Genomic DNA, 10,794 nt, shown 5'->3' on the forward strand with positions numbered 1-10,794 from the left:
GAGACCAGGGGAAGTGAGTATGGCATTTTTCTTACTTTAAGGGTGGAATCGCAAGTGTCCCGATTGCCCTGTCTGACTCACTGATATCTCCTAGAACTACATTCAACTTGGATACCGTCCTAGAAGACATCAGAGAGTCAGACAGGGCAATCGGGACACTTGCAATTAACGGCACTTTTATTTGGATCCAATCTGATTTGATCTAAATAAATGTTTGATTTTTTTTTATCTCTAATAACAAATTTGTTTTTCTATCATTATCATTATTATTATTATTATCATTATTATTATTATTATTATTATTATTATTATTATTATTATCATCATTATTATCATGATTATTATTATTATTATTATTACTATTATTATTATTATCATTATTATAAATATATTTATCATTTTAGGAAAAAAGTAAGAATGAATACTTCAGATTTGAACCGGACCTTTTCTGATATAACTCCGGATTACAACAACCAGTAAGTTTATATTCCTCATTCTTCGATGTTTTCCTCATAAATGTTCAGTAGTTTACACTTCTTTTAATCTATTATTTGTGTAGATTCTGACTGCATGCTGCATTATGTTTCATGTCAAAACGATGGAAAACTTGTCAGAACTCAACAGACCTCATTATAAAGGATCTGTCGGTCGCAGATGTTCATAGTGCAGCGGATCTAGCGCTGCATTGTGGTTTCCTTTTATAACAATGACACAGATGTGAACAGAACCTTAAATAGACGTTCTCACTGCAGTTATTTATTAAGACGTCACTTACATTTGGTTAGCAAAATATCCTGTAGGGGGCAGCTGACATGGCCGGAGCTGCTGAATCTGCAGCAGAATAACTCTGTTGTGTCTGAACATACCCTGACGAGAGAGTTTCTGTTGTTCATTTAAAGGGGTTGTCTTAAGATTTTCAAATACCCTATTAGGGGTAAATAGAGGGGAGTCACTGCTCCTGACCTTGATCTGTTACCTATCGGAGAGCAATGATCAATGACAAATAGTGTCTCTATCTTTTTGGAGGACTCAGGGAAGTCTGTAGTATGTAATGCCACACTTGCCCTGTGGTGGCGCTGCAGGGAAATTTAATACCATGGTATAAATGAAGCAAATGATGCATATTGAAAAAATTTGTAAAATTATTTGAGTCTCTCTTGTTTTTCAATGTCTCCTCTTGCAGTCTTGTTTACATCCAGAGAATGAAATATTTCCCAGAGTGGAGGGCTTGTTCAAATGTATTAGTGTAGTCAACCCTTATATAAATAGAACGGCAGCATAAATCTGTCTACTACCCTGAGTGTTTGCTACAATGTTCCAGTGTAGGTATGGGTTATCACTGTAAACCTTTGGCTGGTAGCTCACATTAATTGACTAGTTTATCCGATGTAGTAAACTCTCCCAGTCAATGACATTAAACAGAGATCTAGTAAATGACGAGCAATGTGCATCAAGGCAATGTTTCTGAAGAAAGAGGCCGAGCTCAGGTTGGCCCCGTAGCCCTTTCTTAAGGACATGGTGAACCTGTACTGGGTTTCTTATCTTCACAGAAATTGCAAAGACATAAGAGAAGAACCTGGTCGGAGGGTGTTACTGGTTCAAAAGAAATCAAAAGGGAGGGACAACGAGGCCTGGGACCTCCTGTTCTGGGATGGGGGAATATGGTGGTGTGACCCAGTGCCACAAAGTGACCTTAGTTTGGTTTTTGCCCCCTGTCCTCCATGTATACTTCTTTACACAATGTACATAATTATGAAGATATAATTAATCACAAATCTAACCTCTACCCTATCATGTCTTCTAAGGTCATCTTACAACGACAATGAGACAAGTATCATAAATTACGACAAGTCTTCAGTTAAATTATACATTGTACAGAAGATGTCAATTACTTTATACAGCATCATTTTTGCTCTTGGGACCATTGGGAATGGATTAGTTATCTGGATTGCCGGATTCAGAATGAAGGGGAATATCAGTGCCGTGTGGTTCCTGAACCTGGCCATTGCGGACTTCCTGTGCTGCGCTTCTCTTCCTCTACGAATTGCAGAATGGTTTTTACTTACCTCCAACTCATCTTTTTGTATATTGTACATTATTCTGTTCAATATGAATGTGAGTGCCAGTGTTCTTCTCTTGACGGCCATGAGTATTGACCACTGTGTATCGGTCATGTGGCCATTTTGGGCTAAAGTTCACAGGACACAGAAACTATTGAGAATCACCGCGGCAGTCATTTGGGTGTTGAGTCTTCCCTTGACTGGTTTAGTGATTTACTTATATGTATTCCATGTTGATGAATTTTTTGAATGGTGTGTAGACGGTAGACATCCCTACGCCTTTAGCATAAAACAGACCATTCAACTGATCAGGTTAGTTACAATGTTTGTGATCCCTTTTCTCATCATCTTGATCAGTTATGTTGCCATTTTTCTCAAACTTGGAAAAATGAAAAGGCCCCAGAGATCCCGGAGACCCTACAGGATCATCACCGCTGTTATATTGTGCTTCTTTATCTGCTGGTTTCCATATTACATCTGGCCACTCACTCCCATGTATTATGAAGAAAGCCTTAACTTCTTTATGGTAAACATTATTATTACCAACCTGGCTTGCCTTAACAGTTGCATCAATCCAATCATTTATGTTTTTATGGCCCAAGATTTTAAGCATGGTTTATTCTTAAGGTCTATTCTCTCCAGGCTTGAAAGAGCCTTAAGTGAACCGCCTGATGACGAATGTAGAGAACGAGGGGATCTTGAAGATACTCGCACTACAGATGTTTGAAATATATTCTTCTTACCTATATGGAAATCTTTGTAAAATAGATATCCAGAATTTTAAATAGATATTGACTGTTCAAACAACTTATTCTAATATAATACTATACTTCGCCTACTGGCTCAGAGACAATTGAGAATTGAAGATAGAGCCTGCAGAGGGGAAAGCTGCTAAATAATGCAGAATACAAGTGATATAATGGCCAGAAATAGTGTTATTCCAGGTGTACAAACATATGACAACTTATTATGAAAAATGTGGTCATTGTTTTTTTTCTCTATATGCTTATTTATATAAAAACTTCTAAAATATTCCAGTTTTCATACTAGCTAATAGAGCACATGATAAGCTCACATTTTATTCCAAATCTTGATCTATTAGCTACTCGAGAGCAATAACAAAGACCGTCTCTCTCTCTATTTCTCTCTCTCGCTCTCTCTTTGGAGGACCCAGGGAACTCCGTAATATGTAATGCTACACTTGTCCTGTGGTGGTGCTGTAAGTAAATCGAATACCATAGTATAAATAAAGCAAACGTATGTAACGAGACAGCAAACAAGCACAAAGAAAAATTCTGTTAAATGATTTCAATTTCTCTCTATTTTCAATATCTCCTCTTGCAGTCAGTGAATGGATACATAGAGAGGATGACATATTTCCCAGTGTGGAGGGTTTGTTAAAATGTGTCAGTGTAGTCAACTCTTATATAAACAGATCAGCAGCATAAATATGTCTACTTTCCTGAGTGTTTGCTACAATGTACCAGCGTAGGTATGGGCCAGGGTTGCCAACCGTCCGTAAATTTACGGACACCGCAGAAATTGAGTGGTTTTTTTTATGCCATCCATAACGTCCGGCAGAAAAAAGCACCATCCAAGATTTTTCTTTATTCCCCCGGAACTTTGCACTGCGCATGCACCAAAATGTACCTGCACAGTGCAAAGGCTGCAGCCTGGTATATATTCAGACTCCACTTGACAGCGGAATCTTAAAATATGCTGCCAAGTGAGGTCGGTGCCTGGAGTGGACCAGTCCAGTCACCTGACCTCACGTCAGCGACATGAGGTCAGGTGTCTCAGGTCAGACCCCAGCTAGAAGAGGACCTCCGTCGCATGACCACCTCAGTGGTAGGCTAACACTACCGCTCTCCACTCTGTTTAATGTGTGGAGTTATCTACAAGGGAGAGCTGTACAGAGCTATTTACAAGGAGGGGCTGTATGGAGCTATCTACAAGGGGGGGGGGCAGTGTGAAGCTATTTACAAGGGGGGCAGTGTGGAGCTATTTACAAGGGGGGGGCAGTTTGGAGCTATTTACATGGGGGACAGTGTGGAGCTATTTACAAGGGGGGCAGTGTGGAGCTATTTACAGGGGGCAGTGTGGAGCTATTTACCACGGGGGCTGTTTGGTACTATTTACAGGGGGGCAGTGTGGAGCTATTTACCACGGGGGCTGTTTGGTACTATTTACAAGGGCGGACCGTGAGGAGCTATTTACAAGGAGGGGCTGTATGGAGCTATCTATAAGGGGGTGCAGTGTGGGACTATTTACAAGGGGGGCTGTGTGGCGCTATCTACAAGGGGGGGTTGTGTGGTGCTATTTACAAGGGGGGGCAGTGTGGGACTATTTACAAGGGGGGGCTGTGTGGCGCTATCTACAAGGGGGGTTGTGTGGCGCTATCTAAAAGCTGGTGCTGTGTGTGGCGCTATCTACAGGGGGCACAAAGTGGGCACGGTTACTCTCTTTATCAATAACATTAAGCAGAGATCTTGAAAATGGGGAAAAATTCTGACACAAAGTATATGAGAACATTGGAGATTTTTTTAAAACATGAATGTATATAGAGGCAGTGCATATACAAGGCTCCTCATCTTTACAGGAATTGTAGAGGTAGAAGAGGAACCCGGCCGTAGGTTGTAACCACCTTAGCAAAAATCAAAAGGGAGGGACAACGATGCCTGGGACCTCCTGATATGCGATGAGGGAGTTTCGTGCTGTGACCTGGCGCCGCAATGTGACCTCACTATTCTATCTGTCTGTCTATCTATCTATCTATGTATCTATCTATCTATCTATCTATCTATCTATCTATCTATCTATCTATCTATCTATCTATCTATCTATCTATCATTCATGTGTTCCTTAATGTAGAATTCCAGATTTAAAACTCCGGAAAACAACTGTGTTTTATTTTGTTTTCAACATTTTTTATTTTTTTGTTGTTATTTTTTCATTCTTTTTTTTCTCTTTAGATAATTGCTTTTCTAAGAGTTTTACAAATGAATATTCTAAGTTATCTTTGTCTATATCATTTCCTGGGTGTTGCATTACTAATGCAAGATAATAAATAAAATATATTACAAGTACGATGAAAATGTTTGCTAATTGTTTGTATTAAGCAGAAGTTTAACTGGAATGGGCAGGAGAATCAGGGGCCATTGTATAACATGAGGAAAACCAAACTCTGAGGGTGGTTACACACAGTTCCTGAGAAAAATGGATGCCAATCTGACTACATGTTCCCCCCGGCACTCACTGATGTCCCCTATTCATCTGTTTGGCCAGGCACCTTCTGATAACGGCTCTGATAACTAATTGGATGGTGTAGATGTAGTAGAGTTTAATTTGTCAAAAGGTGCGGCTCATTGTGATGTCATAATATCATTATCTGCATATTCTTATAGGACTATAGGGTAGTTTGAGAATTTAGGTAAAAGTAGAACAGTTTCAGATTTGCATGCAGTTAATGATGAAACAAGAATTGTGAATGAGGAGTGCTGTATACCATCATGTGACACATGACACATCCCTGCTATATACTGTTAGTCAGGGCAGTATGGTGTTAGTACCATTTTCAGCTTGGAAAAGCGAGATCTCAGTCATTCAGTGCTAGTTCCAATCTGTATTACATAAGCAGCACTCTCTGTCACTCGTAGAATTCAGGGCGATGCACGTCCTGGAGGACCCCCAATATATTCAGAAATAAAAAGTAGGACAGGTGCAGACTTTATTGTAGCTCCAGTGTCACAGATAAGAAGCAACGTTTCAGACCCAAAAGGTCCTTTATCAAGCTGGTGGCTAACGTGTAGCTGGGAAAGTAGTCACCTGTTGGAGCTCTACCAAAATATTGCACGTAATTTGCATATTACTCCCTGTCAAAGAAGATTTCCAATGGAATTTGACCTTATACTTCCTTTAACCCCTTCCCAACATTTGCCTTGTATTTACGTTGGAGACCGGGGAAAGTATGGTGCCGCCTCACGGGCTAAGCCCGCACCATGACTCCAGCATGTTGACTGTATGATCCTAAAACTTCACTGCAACAATTGGGATTCTGCTTGTTTAATACCTTAGATGCTGGGGTCAATAGTTGTTAGAAACAGGGGCAGCTAAATTTACTTTCATCTGAAAACAGGACTTTGGACACTGAGCAACAGACCAGTCCTTGTAAAGGCTTAGGAAACCTTTACAGGTATTTTGTGTTGAATAACTGATTAGAGTGCTACACCATGTGTCTACAATCTTGAAATTTGGGGTTTTCATTTAGTGTTAGCCATACTCATCAACATTAAAAGAAAAAAAAATGCTGGAAATAGATCCCTCTGTGTGTAATGAATCTATAGAATATACGAGTTTCACTTTTTGAATTAAATTACTGAAATAAAATAACTTTTGATTATATTCTAATTCATTGAGAATGTCTAGTAAAAATATAGTTTGTTGTTCAGATGTTGCCCCACACAATGTGCCCACTGTAAAAGGTGGCATATACACTGTTCCGCCAATAAAAATTGCATCACACACTGTGCCCCCTCTACAAAGTGCCACACTGACCCCCTGTAGAAACTACCACATGCTCTGAAGAAGATGCAATGCACTGTGCCCTTTGTAGAACGTGTCACACATGGTCTCCTTGTAGAAAGCGAGACAAAGACAGAGCCCCCTGTAGAAATTGCTGCACACAAATTGCCCTATGTAGAAAATACCACACACTGTGTCCCCTGTATAAAGTGCCACATGAAATGCACCAAATAGAAAGTGCCACACACTGCTGTCCCCTCTATAGAAAGCGCAACACACACTGAACCCCCTGTAGAAAGTGCTACACACACTGAGCACAATTTAGAAAATGACACACACACACTAAGCCCCCTGTAGTAAGTGCCTCACACACTGAGCCCAATGTAGAAAATGTCACACGCACTGAACCCCCTGTAGAAAGTGACACACACACATACACACACACACACACACACACACACACACACACACACACACACACACTGAGCCCCTGTAGAAGTACCACACAAACACACTAGGCCCCCTGTAGAAAGTGCCACAAACACTGAACCCAATGTAGAAAACGCCACAAACTGAGCACCCTTTACAACATGTCACACACACTGAGCCCAATGTAGAAAGTGTCACGCATACTGTCTCCCCTGTAGAATGTGCCACACATATGTCACACTGTGCCTTTAAAAATATGTAACATTACATACTTGTCTCCGTTCCCCTCCTGTTATCCAGCTTTGCAGGCCTGACTTCTTGGTGCCAGGCCTGCTAGAGCGTAGCGATACAGGTGGATATAATTGAGTGCAGGGAAGACTGGATCGGGTTTCCTCTTCTGGCCATATACCACCCATAAATTAAGGCCATATTGAGCAGTCAGTGAGAGAGAGAAGCCATGGGGAGCAGTCTATGAGAGAGTGGGTCTTGTGAAGCAGTGCGTGAAAGCGGATGGGGGTCATAAGGTGTTGGCATGCACTGTCCCGGTGTTTCCATTGCGTGTGCCCACAGTGATTATTATTAGTAATAAGCAAAAAAACAATTATATTCTGTACATATAAATAATTGAGGACTATTTATCTGTATAATTAGGAGGATGTTGTATTAACGTCTAAAAAAATAGAATTGAGATAGTATAAATTTATTTTTCTTTTGAAATCTTTATTTTGTTATTTTTTTTCACCAGTAACATAAATAATAAATGATCAGTATGACATATATAGTTCTATCTGGAATTTGCCACAAATACAAGCTAAGTGAAACATTACGTTTTTAGAATTTTACAATTCAACTAAAATAGGGTTATACACAACAAGCTCGGGTGAATCCAATGACATCAAGGCCTGAGAGGTAAATTTGTGTCTTCAGTATAAATGTGGCACTGAAAGCCATGGCATTTTGTAAGATGTTCCAGGCCAAAGGTGTAGATGGAGAAGAGCAAGGGTCCCAGAACAGACCCTTGAGGGACACAGACAGAGAGAGGGGCAAGATGAGGAGATTTTTTATAAGTGAGAGACACTAAATATTCTGTTGGTTAAGTAAGAGAAGATCCAGGAGAGGGGCAAGTCTGTGATGCTGAGGAATAAAATAAATTATGACAAGAGGGAGTGGTTTAGAAGAAGGAAGACAGAGTAATGTAGAAGTCAGAGGACTGGTCTAGAAGGAGGAGAACAGAGTAATGTAGAAGGCAGAGGACAGGTCTAGAATGAGGAGAACAGAGTAATGTAGAATGTACAGGACAGGTCTAGAAGAAGAAGGAGGACAGAGTAATGTAGAAGGTAGAGGACAGGTCTAGAAGAAGGAGAACAGAGCAATGTAGAAGGCAGAGGACAGGTCTAGAAGGAGAAGCACAGAGTAATGTAGAAGGCAGTGGACAGGTCTAGAAGGAGGAGAACAGAGTAATGTAGAAGGTTGAGGACAGGTCTAGAAGAAGGAGGACAGAGTAATGTAGAAGGTAGAGGACAGGTCTAGAAGAAGGAGGACTGAGTAATGTAGAGGGCAGAGGACAGGTCTAGAAGGAGGAGCACAGAGTAATGTAGAAGGCAGAGGACAGGTCTAGAAGGAGGAGCACAGGGTAATGTAGAAGGTAGAAGACAGGTCTATAAGAAGGAGGACAGAGTAATGTAGAAGGCAGAGGACAGGTCTAGAAGAAGGAGGAGGACAGAGTAATGTAGAAGGTAGAGGACAGGTCTATAAGAAGGAGGAAAGAGTAATGTAGAAGGCAGAGGACAGGTCAGGAAGGAGAAGCACAGAGTAATGTAGAAGACAGAGGACAGGTCAAGAAGGAGAAGCACAGAGTAATGTAGAAGACAGAGGATAGGTCTAGTAGGAGGAGCACAGAGTAATGTAGAAGGCAGAGGACAGGTCTAGAAGAAGGAGGACAGAGTAATGTAGAAGGTAGAGGACAGGTCTAGAAGAAGGAGGACTGAGTAATATAGAGGGCAGAGGACAGGTCTAGAAGGAGGAGCACAGAGTAATGTAGAAGGCAGAGGACAGGTCTAGAAGGAGGAGAACAGAGTAATGTAGAAGGTAGAGGACAGGTCTAGAAGAAGGAGGACAGAGTAATGTAGAAGGTAGAGGACAGGTCTAGAAGAAGGAGGACAGAGTAATGTAGAGGGCAGAGGACAGGTCTAGAAGGAGGATCACAGAGTAATGCAGAAGGCAGAGGACAGGTCTAGAAGGAGGGTCACAGGGTAATGTAGAAGGTAGAAGACAGGTCTAGAAGGAGGAGCACAGAGTAATGTAGAAGGCAGAGGACAGGTCTAGAAGGAGAAGCACAGAGTAATGTAGAAGACAGAGGATAGGTCTAGTAGGAGGAGCACAGAGTAATGTAGAAGACAGGTCTAGTAGGAGGAGCACAGAGTAATGTAGAAGGTAGAGGACAGGTCTAGAAGGAGGGGAACAGAGTAATGTAGAAGGTAGAGGACAGGTCTAGAAAAAGGAGCACAGAATAATGTAGAAGGCAGAGGACAGGTCTAGAAGGAGAAGCACAGAGTAATGTAGAAGACAGAGGACAGGTCAGGAAGGAGAAGCACAGAGTAATGTAGAAGACAGAGGATAGGTCTAGTAGGAGGAGCACAGAGTAATGTAGAATACAGGTCTAGTAGGAGGAGCACAGAGTAATGTAGAAGGTAGAGGACAGGTCTAGAAGGAGGGGAACAGAGTAATGTAGAAGGCAGAGAACAGGTCTAGAAGGAGGAGCACAGAGTAATGCAGAAGGCAGAGGACAGGTATAGAAGAAGTACAGAGTAATGTAGAAGGCAGAGGACAGGTCTAGTGTAATGATAGGGGTAGGGAAACAGACAAGTGAGCCCTAATCTACCCGCCACTCAGTCCCTGCCTACTTGCAACGACCCACCCTAGGCAAAGGGGTACAACTGGGCGACGGTCCCTACGCTCAATAAGTGCACGACAGACAAACAAACAAGGGTACACAGAAGCTAAGGTAAAAGGGGCAGTTGCCCAGGGCAACACCGTGAGCAACAAGAGTAGTGAACGAGCCGAGTCAAACCAGGAGTGTACGAGATACAAAACGCAGAGCAGGAGAGTAGTGAACAAGCAGAGTCAAACAAGGAGTTTACGAGGTACCAAATGCAGAGCAGGAGAGTAGTCAGTAAGCCGGGGTCAATATGAAGCAGGGACAAATAGTTCAAGAAGCTGCAGCAGGGCCAGGAAACCAAACGAGAAGAATAACAAGCAAGGAGGAACAGGAAAGGCAGGTATAAATAGACAGAGGGCGGGAGCTAGCTCCGTCTGGCCAGGCTGAGATAGGCTCTCCCACTCCTAAGCCTGCCATCCTGAGTGGTGGAAGAAGGAGTCAGTCTCACAGACATAGAAGCAGGTGCAGACTGATTACCTATGGGCGTAGATACAGAAGCTGTGCCTGGCAGATTCTTTACAGTACCCCCCCCCCTTTTATGAGGGGCCACCGGACCCTTTCTAAGTGGACCTGATTTATTGGGGAAACTAAGGTGGAACCTCCTGACCAATATCCCAGCGTGAACATCCCGGGCGGGTACCCACGTCCTCTTCTCAGGCCCGTATCCTCTCCAATGGACCAGGTACTGGAGGGAGCCTTGGACCATCCTGCTGTCCACAATCTTGGCCACCTCGAATTCTACCCCCTCAGGGGTGAGAACAGGGACCGGAGGTTTCCTCGAGGGAGCCAAGGACGGGGAGCAGCATTTAAGGAGGGAAGCATGAAACACGTTGTGTACTCGAAAAG

The 10,794-nt window shown here is 42.4% G+C and overlaps 1 protein-coding gene across 1 annotated transcript; it reads left to right on the forward strand.

The window, feature by feature from the left end:
• The first annotated feature begins 417 nt into the window (after positions 1 to 417).
• On the forward strand, positions 418 to 2,787 carry LOC142662668 (formyl peptide receptor-related sequence 1-like). The gene is made up of 2 exons (XM_075840880.1): positions 418 to 476; positions 1,806 to 2,787. The coding sequence occupies exons 1-2, from the start codon at positions 418 to 420 to the stop codon at positions 2,785 to 2,787; spliced, it is 1,041 nt and encodes a 346-aa protein (XP_075696995.1).
• Positions 2,788 to 10,794: the final 8,007 nt, after the last annotated feature.

Source organism: Rhinoderma darwinii, chromosome 10, assembly GCF_050947455.1.
Source record: "Rhinoderma darwinii isolate aRhiDar2 chromosome 10, aRhiDar2.hap1, whole genome shotgun sequence".
NCBI lineage: Eukaryota > Metazoa > Chordata > Amphibia > Anura > Rhinodermatidae > Rhinoderma > Rhinoderma darwinii.

What these genes read in the sequence shown, in the direction of transcription:
- LOC142662668 (XM_075840880.1), top strand. Translation starts at nt 418, where the DNA reads ATGAATACTTCAGATTTGAACCGGACCTTTTCTGATATAACTCCGGAT. An exon ending in ACTCCGGATTACAACAACCA is followed by an intron (nt 477 to 1,805) that starts GTAAGTTTATAT and finishes ATGTCTTCTAAG; the next exon opens with GTCATCTTACAACGACAATG.